Source organism: Colobus angolensis, unplaced genomic scaffold (assembly GCF_000951035.1).
Source record: "Colobus angolensis palliatus isolate OR3802 unplaced genomic scaffold, Cang.pa_1.0 Scaffold109, whole genome shotgun sequence".
Classification (NCBI taxonomy): domain Eukaryota; kingdom Metazoa; phylum Chordata; class Mammalia; order Primates; family Cercopithecidae; genus Colobus; species Colobus angolensis.
Genome location: NW_012111919.1, coordinates 6,842,843 through 6,862,930, shown reverse-complemented (window position 1 = coordinate 6,862,930; position 20,088 = coordinate 6,842,843). Strand labels below are relative to the sequence as shown.

At 38.0% G+C, this 20,088-nt stretch overlaps 1 protein-coding gene across 1 annotated transcript in view; it reads right to left on the bottom strand.

The window, feature by feature from the left end:
* NCOA1 (nuclear receptor coactivator 1) overlaps nt 1-20,088 on the bottom strand; it is a 278,111-nt gene that overhangs the window by 93,602 nt on the left and 164,421 nt on the right. Inside the window, exons 7-8 of the mRNA XM_011950985.1 lie at nt 14,629-14,795; nt 7,065-7,162 (exon numbers count right to left, since the gene is read on the bottom strand). Coding sequence (XP_011806375.1) covers nt 7,065-7,162; nt 14,629-14,795 — 265 coding nt within the window. The remainder of the gene's footprint in view (nt 1-7,064; nt 7,163-14,628; nt 14,796-20,088) is intronic.

The window sequence follows — 20,088 nt, the reverse complement described above, 5'->3', positions numbered from 1 at the left end:
GGAGCTTGCAGTGAGCTGAGATCTGGCCACTGCACTCCAGCCTGGGCGACAGAGCGAGACTCCGTCTCAAAAGAAAAAAAAAAAAAGAAAGAAAATGTGGTAAATATATACCATGGAATACTATGTAGCCATAAAAAGGAATGAGATCATGGTCCTTTGCAGGGACATGGATGGAGTTGGAAGCTGTTATTCTCAGCAAATTAATGCAGGAACATCAAATCAAATGCTGCATGTTCTCACTTATAAGTGGGAGTTGAACAATGAGAACACGTGGACACATGGCGGGGGGAACAACACACACTGAGGCCTGTTGGGGGCAGGGTCGGCAGGAGGGAGAGTACGAGGAAGAATAGCTAATGGATGCTGGGCTTAATACTTAAGTGATGGGTTGATCTGTGCAGCAAACTACCATGGCACACATTTGGCTATGTAACAAACCTGCACGTCTTGCACATGTACCCCAGAACTAAAAGTTGAAGAAAAAAAAGTGTGGCACATCCTCGTTCTCTCTCTCACTCTTTCTCCTGCTGCCTGGTGAAGAACGTACTTGCTTCTCCTTTACCTTCTGCTGTAATTGTAAATTTCCTGAGGCCTCCCTAGCCACGTGGAACTGGAAGTCAATTAAACCTCTTTCCAGCCAGACACGGTAGCTCATGCCTGTAATTCCAGCACTTTGGGAGGCCAATGCGAGTGGACCATGTGAGGCCAGGAGTTTGAGACTAGACTGGCCAACATGGCAAAACCCCGTTTCTACTAAAAATACAAAAAATTAGCTGGGCATGGTGATACATGCCTGTAGTCCCAGGTACTTGGGAGGCTGAGGCACAAGAATTGCTTAAACCCAGGAGGTGGAGGTTATAGTAATCCAACACTGTGTCACTGTATTCCAGCCTGGGCGACAGAGCGAGACTCTCTCAAAAAACAAAACTAAACAAACAAACAAAAACACTCCCCTTTCCTTTATAAATTACCCAGTCTCAGGGGTTTTTTGTTTGTTGTTTGTTTGAGACAGGGTCTTGCTGTCACCTAGGCTGGAGTGCAGTGGCGTGATCTTGGCTCACTGGAACCTCCGCCTCTAGGGTTCAAGAGATTCTCCTGCGTCAGCCTCCTGAGTAGCTGGGATTACAGGCATGTGCCACCACACCAGACTAATCTTTGTATTCTTAGTAGAGACGGGGTTTCACCATGTTGACCAGGCTGGTCTCGAACTCCTGACCTCAAGTGATCCGCCCGCTGTGGCCTCCCAAAGTGCTGGGATTACAGGCGTGAGTCATCACAGCTGGCCCAATATCAGGTATTCTTTATAGCAGTGTGAAAATTGACTAATATACTCTCCCTCTTTGTCGGGGACACCAGCTGTAGGTGTAGTCTCTTTACATAATCCCATATTTCTCAGAGGTTTTGTTCATCCTTTTTTATTCTTTTTTCTTTATTTCTGTCTAAGTTGGCTGAAGAACTGGTCTTCGAGCTCTGAGATTCTTTCCTCAGCTTGGTCAATTCTGTCATTAATATTTCCAATTACGAAATTTTTCTTGTAGTGAAGTTTTCAGCTCTATCAGATCAGTTTGGTTCTTTCTTAAAACAGCTATTTTATCTTTAATCTCTAATATCATTTTACTGGATTCCTAACATTCCTTGGATTGGGTTTCAACTTTCTCCTGAATCTCAATGATCTTTGTTGCCATCAAGATTCTGAATTCTTAGTCTGTCACGTGAATCATTTCAGGCTGGTTACGAACTATGGCTGGGGAGTTAGTGCAGTGGTTTGGATGTAAGAAAACACTCTGGTTTTTTGAGTTTCCAGAGCTCTTACACTGGTTCTTTTGCATCTGATGTTCCTTTAATATTCAAAGGTGCTGTCCTTTCAGTGAAGCTTTCTGCTTTTATATTCTTTGATGCCCTTGAGGGTTTTGCCTGTGGTATAAGTTGGGTTCAGCTGAAAACTATGACATACTTCACAAATTGTGTGTCATCCTTGTGCAGAGGCCGTGATAATCTTCTCGGTATTGTTCCGATTTTAGTGTATGTGCTGCCAAAGTGAGCACCACATGCAAGTTTTGATTTCTTTCCAGAATGCTAATGAAAAGGGAGCACAAGGAACTCTCTTCCCCAAGTCATGTCAACAAATTTTGTACTGTCCGTCCCAGATTACGGCAACAAATCTGGGACGGACAGTACAAAAGGAACTATCCCAGGTCACGTGAGTAAACTGGATGTTATCACAGCACTGGTCATTTTTCACTGCTTTTCCAAAACTTGAGGTGACCCCACTGTCACAAGTCTGCTGAGAAGCCCCAAAATACCTCCAACCTCCAAAGTTTGAGTCCACTCTGGGAAAACTGGAAATCTTTAAAAGGCAGCAGGATGTATTGAAACAAGCTTGGAAGAGAGATCTGGGCTAAGGATAGACCTTTGTGATTCACAGGTACATATAGTAATCATATGGGTCTCTTGTTTATGTTTTACTTGCTTATTATTTATTTTGAGACGAAGTCTCACTCTGTTGCCCAGGCTGGAGTGCAGTGGTGCAATTTCAGCTCACTGCAACCTCCGCCTCCCAGGTTCACGCGATTCTCCTGCCACAGCCTCCTGAGTAGCTGGGATTACAGGCGCTCACCACCATGCCCAGCTAATTTTTATATTTTTAGTAGAGATGGGATTTTGCCACATTGGCCAGGCTGACCTCAAACTCCTGACCTCAAGTGATCCACCTGCCTCGGCCTCCCAAAGTGCTGGGATTACAGGCGTGACGCACTGCGCCCAGCCTGTTTATTTGTTTTTAACTACAATCATCTTTTCCCCTAGTAAAGAATACTCTGATTTCCTCTGGGAAATTTTCTTCCCCAATACATAAAGTCTTATGGGATACTTAATCAGACCACTGGGAGACTTCCTCCTTAAATGTGAATCTTAAGAATTACAAAAAACTAAACATAGCAGGAGTACATTCATTCTAGCAGCAGGGCATTGCCCAGATAGTTCTTTCAAAGAGACTGTTAACAAAGCTTTTGCTTTCTAGCCTCAAGGTACCTTGATTTCATCCCGTTTCCAAGCATGGCTCTATGATATCCAAATAGCATTCCAATTTCTATTGTGTGAAATCAGAGAATTGCAATTGATTTCATACATATAATTCACATATATATGTATATGTTATACAGACAAAGACACAGATAAACCTTCCCAGGAAATGTGTACAGAATTAAAAAAGGGAAAGAGCAAAGGCTAGAATCCTGGGGGATGCTAACATTAAGAGGCAATTAAAGAAAGAAATCTGAGAAAAAGGCTGAGGAGTAACCAGAGGGGTAGAGAAAGAACACCGTGAAAGGTGCCATGGAATGTTTAAGGTAGTGGGAATGAGTGGTCAGCAAGTGTCAAAAGCCACAAAGAAATGTACGGAATGGTGGCCGGGCGCAGTGGCTCACGCCTGTAATCCCAGCACTTTGGGAGGCTGAGGCGGGTGGATCATGAGGTCAGGAGATCGAGATCATCCTGGCTAATACGGTGAAACTCCATCTCTACAAAAATATATAAAAAAAATTAGGGAATGGTAGCGAGCACCTGTGGTTCCAGCTACTTGGGAGGCTGAGGCAGGAGAATGGCATGAACCCAGGAGGCGGAGCCTGCAGTGAGCCAAGATCTGCACTCCAGCCTGGGCGACAGAGCAAGACTCCATCTCAAAACACAAAACAAAAAAAACCCAAAGAAACGTAGGGAATCGTACAAAGCAAGTTGATGAAGCTAGAATGCATGTGCAAGACATAGTGAGACGTCCCTGACTGAAGTTAAGAGTTTTCTTATGGACCAAAGGAAATAGGAGGATTAGAGTCAGATAATGCAGAACTCTGACCAGCAGGCAGAGGAATTTTAGACAGCAAAGGGAGGAAATGAGCTTTTTAAAAAATGCCTATACTGGACTTAATGAGTACTATGTGTAAAGTACTCTGCTAAGAAATTGTGTCACTTAATTTTTATAGTAATTCTATGATGTAGATATCCAGTTTCTGACATACTCTAGGTATTCAACAAATCTTTGTTGAATAAATAAATTCTAATGTCACCTTCTCTTTAGACGTGCGAAAATTTCTTCCAGTATCTTCATTCTTTACCCGTGCTCTCTTTATTTTATATTTTTAAAAAGAGAAATAGGCCAGGAGCAGTGGCTCACACCTGTAATCCCAGCACTTTTGGAGGCTGAGGTGGGCGGATCACGAGGTCAGGAGATTAAGACCATCCTGGCTAACACGTTGAAACACTGTCTCTACTAAAAATACAAAAAAGTTAGCCAGGCGTGGTGGCGGGCACCTGTAGTCCCAGCTACTCAGGAGGCTGAGGCAGGAGAATGCCGTGAACCCGGGAGGCAGAGCTTGTAGTGAGCTGAGATCGCACCACTGCACTCCAGCCTGGGCAACAGAGACTCTGTCTCAAAAATAAATAAATAAATAAATAATAAAAAGAGAAATAAACAATTCTGAATGGTGAGAAAAGATATTTGTTCATTTTTTACCTCTAGGGATCTTCTATCTGGGCAAGTTCCTCTTACACTAGTGTTGTCAAACCAAACTTCCTGCAATGATGAATGATGAAAATATTCTATATTTATATTGTCTAATACAGTAGCTACTGACCACATATGAATACCAAACACTTTAAATATGGCTGGTGAGACTGAGGCACTGAATTTTTAACTTTATTTAATTAAATTTTTTTTTTTTAAATAAAGACAGGGTCTTGCTCTGTTGACCATGCTGGAGTGCAGTGGTGCAATCAAGTCTCACTGTAGCCTCAAACTCCTGGGCTTATGCAATCCTCCTGCCTCGGCTTCCCAATTAGCTGGGACCAAAGGCATGTGTCACCATGACCAGCTACCTTTTTTCATTTTTTGTACAGACGGGGTTTTACTACACTACCCAACCGGTCTCTACTTCCTGGCTTCAGATGATGTTCCTGCCTTAGCCTCCTAAAGTGTTGGGATTACAGGTGTGAATCACTGTGACTGGCCCTAATTTAAATTTTAATAGCCATATGTTGCTACTGGCTATTATGTTGAACAGTGCATCTCAAGACTGTAACGTGGATTATTCAATGAAAACATCTCTTGGTAGCTTTTCTACCCTTCCTGTTTTAGCTTCCATGGATAAAACTCCATAAAGTTTAAGTTAACAGGGACAGGGTCAGGGGCGTGGTGGCGGGTGCCTGTAGTCCCAGCTACTCGGGAGGCTGAGGCAGGAGAATGGCATGAATCCAGGAGGCGGAGCTTGCAGCGAGCCGAGATCGCGCCACTGCACTCCAGCCTGGGCGACAGAGCGAGACACTGTCTCAAAAAAAAAAAAAAAAAGGATAGAAAAGACATCAGGTACATAACAGGTTGTCAATGAAGGTATTTGTTGTCTGAAAAATTTATAATTCTATTTGATAGTCTTTATTTCACATATCTGTAATTCATAAACAAAAATATTATTAGCTCCTTGAAGTCAAGAACCTAAATACACCTCCATACTGTTTTTTAAATTTCTAATGTGATATGTTCTTTCATATTTGAAAAATGCTTGCATAATGACATTTAATTCATATGTAATGTGCTACAGTTTTCCTTTGATTCACAGTGGTTTTCAGAGTCATAATTTCATCAGCTAAAAAAATTAATTCCTACTTTGTCTTCTTATAATAATTCTGAATGAATGTTTTCCTGTCATTTTTTGATTTCTTTTGACAATAAGAAATCCACATCCATCATACGTACTAGCTCCCCTCACCAGTTATATGTGTATGTACTTGCTCAGAGAGTAGTTTCCATTCTAGTTTCAACGGCCAATGTGTTTCACATATTATAATTCTACAAAATTATGCGCTTGTTCCATGAATAAAAATAATTAAAAGCAAAAATCTAAAGTAATAAAGTACCTGTATAATGTGGAAGGGAAATAAAGAATTTAGATTCAGAGGGGGAGGTTGCTAATAGGAGAGTTGAAAGTATTTAGCATTTATTATTATTAGTGTCTATTCATTATAGGAATGAAGTATGGGAAGAGGTAAAAGCAAAACGTACATATTTGAGTATCATCTCTATAGAGATAAAAAGTGAAGTAATGAGAATACATGATATTTCTGGGGCTGTAAAAGCAAGAAGTGAATTTTAAGACTATTCTTACATTAGCAGTAGGTAGAGGGAATTATGGTTAATACAAAAACAGGAGGAAGTGGGGTAATACCACAAAACATATAAAGGAGTTAGAAAAAAAAGAGACCTATGCAAGTCTGAGTAGTTAAGAAGATTTCATTAGAGAGGAGAGCCTTTAGGAAAGATAAGGAAAGGATAATTTGTTTTATATATCCTTACATAAATAAATATACATAATTAGGCCTAGAGATAGAAAGTGTACATTGTGAGGGATGAGTATATACATACATACATACATATGTCTTTAAACATTCATGTAGGAGAGAAAGCATTTAAAGTAATGAGGATGCTTGGAAACAAGACATTTATATTAAGAATGCAGGGAGTAAAGATTAGATAGAAAATGCAGGGGTGAAAATTACACAGTCATTACAAAGTCATTCAAATTTAAAAGTTCTTCACATTACAAAGTTTGACAGTTAAAATAGTAATTCTCTTAGAATGTTTATATAAATAATTTAAATATTTTTATTCAGAAAACTGCAGAAAACCATGTACTGCAATAAACTATAGGATCCTTTACTCAAAAGTAAAATTTTATGGTATACATATAGATAACACTAGCTAGCCAAGTAAATCTAATATTAATATTTTATTTTCCCAGTTAGGCCTGACCACCGCAGAAATAAAAGGCAAAGCCATACAATAAGCCTCAAGTTTTCCATCTCACTGCTTAGAATGCCTTCATGAAAATTTCTTATGCTCATTATTCACTTTTGATTCTGAAACAGTAACAACTGTCAAATAGTTATCATGATAAAATTGTAAGAAGTTCTTTACTTTGTTTTAAAATTTATTAACTGGATATAAGGCATTAAAAAAAAAAATCAAATTGGCTACAACAAAGATTTTAATAATTTTCTAAGTCAATGAAGACACCTACCTCCAAAAGAAGAGGTCCCAAAGATTCCTTTTCTATCACTCCTTGACTACTTGATGAGATGTCTGATTTCTGTACATCGTCATCAGTTGTTGATTTCTCTATAATAAAGAAACTTAAAAAAATCACATATCTGAAAACAGCTCATTTCCATAAAGTCAAGTTTATGAAGACACAGATTCACCAACTTTCAAATTCAAATAACATTTGGTCAGTATCTAAGCACTTTCGCACTAATCTTAATTATACTTATTTTATGGATTATAAAATGGAACATCACAAAGGTTAAGTAATGTGCCTGAAAACATAACTAATACATGGTAGCATGAAGATTTGAATACTACATCCAGTGTTTCAACAATGAGAAAAATGCTATAAATATATTGCCTTTTTAAAAAGTCCATACCAAGTTTTGAGAATGGGTAAGTTGTAAAAGAAAAATTATTTCCTCAAGTTTTCTCTTTCTTTTTCTGATTTGATCAAGTGCCATTGAAGAGAGAGTGAAAATATGATTTTTCCTTTTGAGAGCCTGCATGAACTCACTAACATTTCACATTCATGCCATGATGCTCTGACTGATAAAATTGTAACTTGTAAGTAATTCGGAGTTCTTTTGTGAGGTGATGTTGCATATCCCATTATCTTAAAGCAGAATCATACTTAAATAATAAAAGTTTATGATCTGTCAGACTAGTTAACCAAAAGCCAAATACGGTATTATACTATTGAGCATAAAAATTCATATTTTCACTTTAAAACAGGAAATATTTCAGGGTTGGGTGCAGTGCCCCAAGCTTGTAATCTCAGTGCTTTGGGAGGCAGACGTGGGAGGACGGCTTGAGGCCAGGAGTTTGAGAACAGCCTGGGCAACATAGCGAGACCCTTATCTTTACAAAAAATTTAAAAAATTAGCTAGGTGTGGTGGTGCATGTTTGTAATCCTACCTACTCAGGAGGGTGAGGTAGGAGGATTGCTTGAGCCCAAGTGTTTGAGGCAGCAGTGCGCTATAACTGTGCCACTGCACTCCAGCCTGGGTGTCAGGATGAGACCATGTCTCAAAAAAAAGAAGAATTTCAAGTATTCCAAAAAATACAGAAAATTATACAGCACATATTAATATAGCCACCATTCAGTTTTCACAGATGTTAACATCATTTGCTCCATATCTTTCCTTTTTAAATAAATACATGTTGCAAATACAGTGAAAGGCCTGCCCTCCCTCCTCTGTGCCTTTTTTCAGAAGCAACCACTATTCTGAGATTGCCATAATCATTCTAAGCATGTTTTTATACTTTCACTACATATATGATTTCATAAAAATATATTATTGTTTATATATAAAAACATATATATAAATAATATATTATTGTTTCATGTTTTAAAGTTTACATAAATGTATAGTTATATATACCATTAGTCCTCCCCATCCATGGATTCTACTGACTACAGATCAAAAATATTTGAGAAAAAATTGTGTCTGTGCTGAATACATATAGATTTTTTTCATCATTATTCCCTAAACAATACAGTACAACTATTTACATAGCCTTTACATTGTCGTAGGTATCATAATAGGTAATCTAGAGATTATTTAAAAGTACATGGGCCAGGCGAGGTGGCTCACGTCTGTAATCCCAGCACTTTGGAAGGCTAAGGCAGACAGATCTTTTGAGATCAGGAGTTGGAGACCAGCCTGGCCAACATGATGAAATCCTCTCTCTAACAAAAATACAAAAATTAGCTGGGTGTGGTGGCACATGTCTGTAATCTCAGCTACTCAGGAGGCTGAGGTACAATAATTGCTTGGACCTAGGAGGCAGAGGTTGTAGTGAGCCGAGATCCTGCAACTGCACTCCAGCCTGGGCGACAAAGTGAAAGTCTGTCTCAAAAAAAAAAACAAAAAAAACACGGGAGGATTAATTATATGCAAAAACTATGACATTTTATCTTATTTTTAAATTTTGTTTGTTTTATTTTAAGAGACAGGGATTTTGCTATGTTGCCCAGGCTAGCGCTAAACTCCTAAGCTCAAGCAATCCTCTAGCCTCAGACTTCCAGGTAGCTGGGATTACAGACATGCCCCATTGCCCCTGGCTAGTACACCATTTTATATCAGGGACTTGAGCATACTCAGATTTTAGTACCAGTGGGAAGTCATGAAAGCAACCCCCCACACATATCAAGGGACAACTGTACAAACTTTTTCAACTTACTTTTTCCACTCAATATTATGTTTGAGATTTAACCACATTGATACCTGCAGGTCTGATTCATTCATTTTAACTGCTGTTAAGAGTATTACATTATATAAATAATCCATAGTGGATTTCTATTCCCCTACTGGTAGGTCTTTTGATAACTACAGTCCTATAATAAACGATTTTTTGATATTTCCTCTTTTGTACATGTGTCAGTTGTTTCAGGATGAATACTAGAAGTGAAATTGCAGGATCATAAGGTCTGTATAACTTATATTACTAGGTATTGACAAACTGCTCTCCAAAGAGGTTGTAACATTGGTTTGGCTCTTCTGTATCCTCGCTGAAAAACAATATTATGGTTTTTAATTTTTGCAAACCTATGGTATGTTATCTCACATAATACTTATAATAATGGCTTTCTTGAGCTATAATTTACACAACATACAATTAACTCATTTAAGGCACACAATTCAATGATTTTTAGTATATTCACAGTTGTGCAACTACCATCACAATCAATTTTAGCATATTCGCATCACCTCCCAAAAAACTCCATTCCCATTACCAGTCACTCCCCATTTTTCCAATAACCCTAAGCCTGAGATATCTACCAATATATTTTTTGTCTTAATGAATTTGCCTTTTTTGGACATTTCCTATAAATGGAATCATACAATATGTGGTTATATGTGACTGGGTTTCTTCTTTGGCTTAGCATGTTTTCAGAGTTCAACCACGTTGAATTATTTATCAGTACTTTATTCCTTTTTATTGCCTAATGATAGTCCTTCATAGGGGTATATGTCCTTTTATAGGACATATGGGTAGTTTCTATTTTCACCCATATGATGGACATATGGGTAGTTTCTACTTTTTAGCAATTTGTGATAATGTTGTTGTGAACATTCATGTACAAATTTTTGTATGGACATATGTTCATTTCTCTTGGGGATACACCTAGAAGTGGAATTACTGGGTCATATGACAGCTAACTCTATGTTCAACCCTAAACTCCCCTCCAGTTGAGAAACTGTTAGACTGTTTTCCAATGTGGCTCTATCATTTTCCATTCCCATTAGAAGTATGTGAGGCTTTCAATTCCTCACCCACACTTGTTACTACCATTTTTTGTTTTTTTTCCTAAGACACTCCTCACTCTGTTGCCCAGGATGGAGTGCAGTGGCACAACCATAGCTCACTGCAACCTCAAATTCCTGGGCTCAAGCAATCCTCCCACCTCGGCCTCCCAAATAGTTGGGACTACAGGGATGCACCACGGTGCCTGGGTAATATTTTATTTTTTTGTAGAGACAGGGTCTCACTATATTGCCCAGACTGGTCTCAAACTCCTGGGCTCAAGCGATCTTCTCACCTTGGCCTCCCAAAGTGCCGGGATCACAGGCGTGAGCCACAGCACCCAGCCTTATCTGTCTTTTTGATTACAGCCATCTAAGTGTGAAATGGTATGTGACCGTGATTCTAGTACGCATTTCCCTAATGGCTAATGATATTGGGCATCTTTTTCATGTGCTTGTTGGCCATTTGTACATTTTCTTTGGAGAAATGTCTATTCAGGGTCTTTGTTTATTTTTAAATTATGTTATCTTTTTATTATTATGGTGCAGGAGTTTCTCACTTTAAGATACATTTCCTTCATCATTTCATGTGTTTTATTACATGAGGGTAAGAAAGGCTTTTGTTTGTAAACAAGTTCTAAAAAACATAAACTATGAAGTTCAAGCAGATTAAATAATTTTGTGTGAAGTGCAAAACATCTAACATTTTAGGGAAAACCTAAGGTAGGAATGGCTACGTGACTAGTTTCTGGTCTAAGGGAACGTGAACATTACTGACACGCAATTTCTGGGTCTTATCTGTAATGGAAAAGAAGCATGTCTTCTAGTTTTTTTCTTTCTCCTTCTTGTTAGCTGGACATGGACAAGGGGGCCATGTCTAACCACACGGATAATGGCAATGCCCTAGGAATGGCAGAGCAAAAAAGATGGAAGGAGTCAATCCCTGACACCTTCCTAGACCATCTTTTTAAAACCATTGTATTTTGGGTGTGTTGTCATACTAGCCTAGCCTATATCCTAATTAATACGCTTCATACTTCTTAGTAACATGCTAATTTGCTACAACCTGATTTTGTCCCTGTTAGACATAATCTATTGACATGCTATCATGAAAGGTAAAGAATTTAAGTTATTTACACCAACCTGCTACACAAATTACCCCTCCTCTCTTACTTTCAGTATAGTTTTAACAATTTTTTGAGTAACCAACATTTAATATACATGTTACTATGGTCATATAAACATACTTTATAAGGGAGCCAAGGTGTGTGTTATAATCTACACTTCTTTTCTTATATTTATTGTTTCAGATGTTATGTATAGTTTAATTCAACCCTAAACTCCCCTCCAAAGCTGAAAAATTCACCTAGATTCAGTCAGTTAGCAGATACTCTTATGCGTTCCTTTTTTCCTGTGGAAATGTTCCCCAGAGTCCTCTATCCACCTGCTGCAACTAGGACTGGCTATTTTCTAGGTTGCTGCACAACTGTAATCCTGGGTCTCCTTTTACCTTTCTTTGTGTTAAGATTCCATGGTTTCCCTGGGTTAAGATCCTATGCCCATCTTTCTACCTTTACTATCGTGGATTGGACAGAGATTTCTGAAACAGGTGCAACTGGAGGTAATATCTTTGAGACTCTGAAGGTCTGAACATGTCTATTTGGCACTCATAACTTCAATTGGATGAACACAGAATTCTGGGTCTAGAATTTTAGTTTTCAATGTTGTTATTTAGAAATCTGAACCTATTCTGAAAGTATGTATGAGACCTGTTTTTTCTTCTCTCTTGTTTTTCTCCCTGGTGTTCTGAAATCTTACTAAATTGTGCATGGTATAAGTTACTTTATCTTTCTTTTTCAACAACTGTGCTGGGCACTACATGAGGGCTTTCAATCCGGAAACTAATATTCTTCTAGTTCTCAGAACATTATTTTTGCATTATTTCTCTTATCATTTCTTCCCTTCTATTTGTTCTATTCTCTTTTTTTTCTGGGATTAATCATATGTTAGACTTCCTGAACTAATCCTGTAAGTTTCTTATTTTTTCTCTCATTTTCCATTGCTTATTATTTAAGAGATTTCTTCAATTCTACCCCTTCATCCATTCATTCAACAAACATGCATTGAAAGCCTACTATGTACCCAAGTGCTGTTTTAGGTACTGAGGATATAGTCGTGAACAAACAAAAATCCTTGCCCTCGTGGAACTCTAGTGGGGGCAGGCAAATAATATATAAAATATGTCATATGTCAGATGTAAACAGTACTGTGGGGAAAACAAGGAAGGTGTAAAAAGATGCATAGATTTTGTTTTCTGGTTTTTAAAATATTTCTAATAGTTTAGTTAGGAACAACTTTACTCAGAAGACATATTTGAGCAAAGACATGAAAAGGGTGAATAAAGCATGTGGATATCTAGACAGAGCATTCCAGACAGAGGGAACAGCAAGTGTAAATAGCGGGGGCAGGGTGTGCCTGCAACTGGTCAGGGCAGACACTGTGAGGAGGCAAAGAGTGGAAACAGGTAAATTTTTACCAGCTATCCTGTTTTTAAGTTCCAAAAGTGTTTTCTTCTTTTGAATGTTTCATTTTATAGGACTTATTCTCATTTTTTGATGAAATACCTTCCCTCATGTCTCCGAGGGACTGGTATCTTTTTAAGTTTTCTTCAGCTCCCTGCATTGTTTCTGCTTCCTCTGAGTTCCCTTTTTTCTGTTTGTTTGCTTGGTTCACTCTTTTATATTACAGGCTTTCCTCCAATACCTGGTTTTTTGTCCACATTAAACAGTTAACATGCAGTTATGTGAGGAGTTGGGGCAAGATAAGGAATGAATTTTTTCATTTGAGGATCGTCCCCACATGACTTCACCTTCCAACTGCTCAGTTTACCCAGAGGAATCCTGCCACCCCCAATTTAGGGAGCAGGAGCCAGGCTGTTAGTGTTAGCCAGGCCTCTTGCTAGTGCTCCCCTCTGCAGTTTTACAGTATGGTTTCTCCTGTTGCTAAATTAGTTGTCACTAGACTATCCGTATTCCAGTTTCTAAAATCTTAAAATTATAAAACTTTAATGTTAATAATCTGAAGTTCTTTGGGGTCAGTCCTTCTGTTTATTATTTGTGTTGTTACTCTAGACTATTTCCTCATATGTTAAGTAACTTTGCAGTGTAAAATCACCCTCAGAAGCACTTGTTCTGTGGTACTCCCATAGGGCCAGCTTGTAGGATTGTTTCTTCAAAGTGCTTTGCCTTTGTTTCTGGTAGGCAACCAAAGAGGTTTGATGGTATGGGGTTCCCAGTAAATACATGTAGTAAAAATATGAACCTTAAAAATACACCAGCCAGGCCAACATGGTGAAACCCCGTCTCTACTAAAAATACAAAAATTAGCTGGGCATAGCGGGACGCACTTGTAATCCCAGCTGCTCGGGAGGCTGAGGCAGGAGAACTGCTTGAACCCAGGAGGCAGAGGTTGCAGTGAGCCGAGATCACACCACTGCACTCCAGCCTGGGCTACAGAGTGAGGCTCCATCTCAAAATAAATAAATAAATAAATAAAATAAAAAATTTTTTAAAATCAGGGATTTTTGAAAGAAGAGCCCAAGTAGAGACAAACTTCCTCATAAAGCTGGAGAGATTTTTCCCTTCATGGAGTTACTGTCCTAAAGAACTCTATGCCAGGGCCTCAGGTCCAACTCCACAACTTGTGTCTTCTGACTCAATCCCCTATGATACTGAGTCCCATAATCTAAAGCAACCAGCTTTTGAGTTAACTTAATAAGACACTTTGTTATAACAAGAAGATTCTCAGGTTCTCTTTCTAAAATAAACAGCATTTTAACAAAGACATTTATATATAATGTTCAATGTAATTTCTTAATAAAAAAGTAGGCCGGGCACGGTGGTGCACGCCTGTAATCCCAGCACTTTGGGAGGCTGAGGCGGGTGGATCATGAGGTCAGGAGATCGAGACCATCCTGGCCAACACAGTGAAACCCCATCTCTACTAAAAAAGTACAAAAAAATTAGCCAGGTGTAGTAGCGAGCGGGTGCCTGTAGTCCCAGCTACTTGGGAAGCTTAGGTAGGAGAATAGCATGAACCTGGCAGGCAGAGCTTGCAGTGAGCTGAGATCGTGCCACTGCACTTTAGCCAGGGCGACAGAGTGGGGCTCTGTCTCAAAAAAAAATAAATAAATAAATAATAATAATAATAATAATAAAGTAAAACGACATATTATAAATTTCTTAATAACAAAGCACACGGCCATGGGTTTTTTGTTTGTTTGTTTTTTACCTTGTTCCATTCTCTTCATTAGCTGTATCTGATCGACTGTTTTCTTCAAAATCTTGCATTTGTCTGGTTTTACACTCAAGCTGTCAATGTCACTAATGTTGGCAGACAGTAACTCAGCTAGTTCTTCTAAATATTTATTTTCTTGCTCCCTGCGCCTCTTTTCAGTGCTGTCACACAAAGAAAATCCAGTTAGTGTACATTTGTATCACCATATTTCCTTCTCTGATCAAGTATCTATGCTTACACATTTAGTGAGATCTTTATTTTTGTTGAAAATATAAAACCAGATTTAGAAAGTGATATAAATTCACATCTAAAAAATGGACACTACCAAATACCAAGGTTTAGAAAATAATTCTGGCTAAAATATATAAAGTAAATTGACTGCTATAACAGATATATCTCCCCAATCATATATACACCTTGAATATTTTCAAATAACTAACAATTACTAGATATTAAAAGCAAACATACAATAAATACACCAGTTGCATTTGGAACTACTTTATATTATGAATAACTCCTTGAAATAGAAAAATCTCAATTTTCAAATAACTGGTATAAATTAAGCAGGCAAGACGATACTAGAATTCAAAAGTTACAATTAGAAATCCGATAACTCTGATAAACTTTTAATTCTTATGATTAAACCATTAGTTGATCCTCATCAAAAAAGTATCCATTCAAAAGCAAAATAAGAAGGATAATAATAGAGACGAAGGTACAGTGAACAATGTATTCTGTATACAGCTGTATCCTAAAAAGGTAGAAAAAAAACTATTTGTAAGTTCCTATAAATGCAATAAACAAAGTCAAACAATTTATCTTAAAGCAAAATAAATGAGAACAAGGAGTAACAGTGCATACAGGTAGCACCTTTTTAAAAAAGTATACCAAATGTACTCAATCACTATGATTCGGTTTTGCCTTTCAGTCTTTAGCCCTGGTTTATTTAGCCAAGTCATCAGGTAACTTGTTTTGTAACACATATAAAGACAGTTAAGTATGACTTTGAAATTTTGTTATTATCAAACCAATATAATAGGAGAACCGGTCACAAGTAGCTCTTTGTTTTATAAGCAGCAATCAAAATCATTTGGCTAGATATAAAAGTAATAGAAAAAAGAGGAGAGAAGAGGGGAAGATCAGTTGCTATAAAGCTCATAATTGGCAACAATTAAGATACTATTTACTTTTTTTTTTTTGAGACGGAATCTCACTCTGTTGCCAGGCTGCAGTGCAGTCTCGGCTCACTGCAACCTCTGCCTACCGGGTTCAAGCGATTCTTCTGCCTTAGCCTCCTAAGTAGCTGGAACTACAGGCACATGCCACTATGCCTAGCTAATTTTTGTATTTTAGTAGAGCTGGGGTTTCACCATGTTGGCCAGGATGGTCTCAATCTTTTGACCTCATGATCCGCCCATCTCAGCCTCTCAAAGTGTTGGGATTACAGGTGTGAGCTACCAAGCCCAGCCCCATTTACCTTTCTTAATAATATTAAAGACTATAAAAACAACAGCACAAAATAATATAGTAAGTTGAAAAGAATCAACTAATCAAATGTATTTACCTACACAAAACAAAATATTACAAATGCCAAAACAAAACCAAACTTTAAAACTGTAACCATTACATTTCTGTCTTTCATCTTTTAAGTCTTTCATTATTGAGGAATTTTCCCAATTGTAGTTATTAAAATTATATCTTATAACTCCCACAACAAGAAAATGGAGCAAGATATTTTGACAAATTACACACCAAGGCATGAATAAAATGAGTAACATACATTTTGATACATACAAGGTTTTAGAGAACCTCAGCTCTGCAACCTGACAGTGTTTGAAGACATCTACTTTTACCTTAGAGAAACTAATTGATATAAGGTTTATTTAGTAAATTCAGTCTAAAGTTATGATCTATTTAAATCCATGGATCTAAATTTCAACATTTAGAGTAAACTGGACTCTCTTGGTGGAACTCTCAAATATGTTTTTGATGGTAAGTTTTGTGTAAAACCAAAGAACTTGAAGACAGTATAGAGAAAAAGAAAAAAGTGATAGAACAGGCAGGACACGCAGACAGAGAGGGGATAGAGAAAGCAAGAAGCTAAAAGTAATGAACTGGCAAGGTGTCTATAAAATGACTAGAGATTGAGACTACAAAAAATCACCATGAAATGAAGTAACCAATAAGCAAGGAGATAAAATGAGAGCAGATATGTTCAAAGCCAAAACTGGAGATGGCAAAATAAAATTCTACCTTAATGGAAAAGAAGTCTTCCTTTATTACTCTGGGTCAACTATATTTCTCTCTTTACGAATCCTTTTTATTACCATGTATATTGCAGACCTCCTAGTTAATGCTATTCTGAGTTAATATCTCATGTGTGTATCGTTTTTCCTTCAACAAACTAGCTAACTCAACAAATACTCCTATACTTATTATATGCCAGATAATCATGTACTGTGTCTGGAGGATCCAAGAATAAATTAGATGCAGCTCCCAATTAGTTGGAAAACAAAGAAAACAGGCCATTACAATACTATGCAGCAAGACTAGAATACTACAGAAGTACACCTAGACCTAGAGAACAAGATGCATGAACTTAGTGGTAAGAAGAGGCTGGCTCCCTGAAAGAAAAAACCAGCTTTTTCAAAGGTATAAAGTAAGACTGAAAATACAAAGTTAAAGAATCTATAAGTAGTTCAGTATAGCTAAACTATAAATAAGAAACAAAAGGGCAAAAGATGTGGTCCAGATCAGATCACAGGGATCTTGCACGCCATGATAAAAAGCATGGTATACTGCTTAAAATTAGGCACAGGTTCAGCTGGGTACAGCAGCTCACACCTGTAATCCCAGAACTTTGGGAGACAGACACAGGAGGATTGCTTGAGGCTAGGAGTTCAAGACCAGCCTGGGTAACACAACAAGACCCTGTCTCAAAAATAAATAAATAAATAAAAATTAGCCAGGCATGATGGTATGTGCTAATTGGGAGGCTGAGGCGGGAGGATTGCTTGACCCCAGGAGTTGGAGGCTGCAGTGAGCTATGATTGTGCTGCTCCACTCCAGCCTGGGCAATAGAATGAGATCCTGTGCCTTAACAACAACAACAACAAAAATGCACAGGCCCAAACTTCCTGTCATTTACTAGCCATCCAACCCCGAGTAAGTCACTTAGTGGAAAGTTAACTTTTCTAAGCTTCGATTTTCTTTTTCTTTTTTTTTTTTTTTTTGAGACGGAGTCTTGCTCTGTCGCCCGGGCTGGAGTGCAGTGGCCGGATCTCAGCTCACTGCAAGCTCTGCCTCCCGGGTTTACGCCATTCTCCTGCCTCAGCCTCCCGAGTAGCTGGGACTACAGGCGCCCGCCACCTTGCCCGGCTAGTTTTTTGTATTTTTAGTAGAGACGGGGTTTCACCAGATTAGCCAGGATGGTCTCGATCTCCTGACCTCGTGATCCGCCCGTCTCGGCCTCCCAAAGTGCTGGGATTACAGGCTTGAGCCACCGCGCCCGGCCAGCTTCGATTTTCTTATCTGTAAAACTAGGATAATGACATGACTTCCCAGGGTTTTGTATAAAAAAGAGAATACATGTAAAATGCTTGGCAGAGTTCCTGGCATATACTTTTAGTTCAGTAAATGTTATCTATTACCATCGTTTTGATTATGATTATTTATTTTCAGGGACACGGGGAGTCCAGAAATTTAAAAAGCAGAATGAGTGCCATGACCAGATTTGTAAGCTCCCTAAAGACAGAAACGTCTTACATTTCACTTGTATCCTTAAAATATCATGCAAATGGTGCTGGCTGAAGAGCAGGCACTTAATATGTACTTGAGTTGAATTGGAAATGCTCAACAAGCACAAACACAGCTACCTATAATTTTGAGATTAACATTTTAATCCTCATTCTCCTAGAAGAATGAATGAATGGAGAAGAGGTAACAGGAGGGAGATACGAGATATCTCACCCCACCAGACAATTGCTGAGAAACTCTCCTATTCAAGGATCTGTACACAATGCTGGCAATACCCTGATGTCTAACAGATGCTCTTTATGATTAATGAATTCACTTCTGTTTGGGGAGACAGAAACATTACAAGGTGGTATTCATACATAAACTCAGTTTGAAAATTATAAAGTTTTAGTTTACCATATCAAATACATTGTTTTGTTAAAACTGAAGCCCATACTTCAGTTACAAACCTCAAGGAGATGGTACTTTCAAATATTTTTAAAGCAAATGTGAAGATAATTATCTTTAAGATATCTAAAGAAGAGAAGATACGAAACTTTTATATTTGTAATGATATTATATACACAAAAACATCAGAGCATCTACAGATAAACCATTAGAACACGTAAGAAGATTCAGCACAATGGATGGATTTGAAGAAAAACCAAGAAGAACGACTTGTTCCATCACATATCAAGGCAATTATAAAAAAGCTCAGAACCAGATCCCTATATATATAGGAACTTGATTTATAATAAAGATAACAGAACAAAAACAGTCAAGGGTAGTGTCATTACTTATAACTGGGAAAAACAATAAATAAAATTAGGTCCCTACATTACACCATGCACAAAAATAAATTTCAGATTAATTAAAACCTTAAACGTGTATTAGAAGAAAACATTACAAAAATATATTTAAAATCTTAGAGTAGAAGAAAAATTATTAAACAAGACCCTAAAAAGATCGACACATGAAAACCTATGGCTCTATATGTCAAGAGACACCATAAATAATGTTAACCAACAGGTTGGGAGAAGATACTTGCATCAATTAAAAGCAAGAAAGGGTTAGTAACCAGAAAATTTAAAGTAAGTCTTAGAAATAAAAAAGAAAAGAACAAACAACCCAGCAGGAACATGGGCAAAAGATACAACCAACCAAGAAATTCACAAAGGAGGAAAATATAAATGAGTAAAAGACCAAAAAAAGATGATCAGTTTATGTAATTATCATGGAAATGCTCTTAAAACTATAACCCCACACCCATTAGATTGGCAAAGTACTAAAATGAGAAGAGAACACTGTTAGTAAGAATGTGGGAAAAAAGGAATTCTCAATGCCTGTTATTTAAAAAACAATGTGGTACTTACCTAGTGAACATAAAAATTTATACAGATATTAAAGAAACTCTTTTTTTTTGAGCCGGAGTTTTGCTCGCTGCCCAGGCCGGAGTGCAGTAGCACTATATCGGTTTACTGCAACCTCCACCTCCCATGTTCAAGCGATTCTCCTGCCTCAGCCTTCTGAATAGCTGGGATTACAGGTGCCTGCCACCATACTTGGCTCATTTTTGTATTTTTAGTAGAGACGGGGTTTCACCATATTGGCCAGGCTGGTCTTGAACTCATGACCTCAGGTGATCTACCCGCCTCGGCCTCCCAAAGTGCTGTGATTACAGGCATGAGCCACTGTGCCTGGCCAAAAAACAATTTTTGC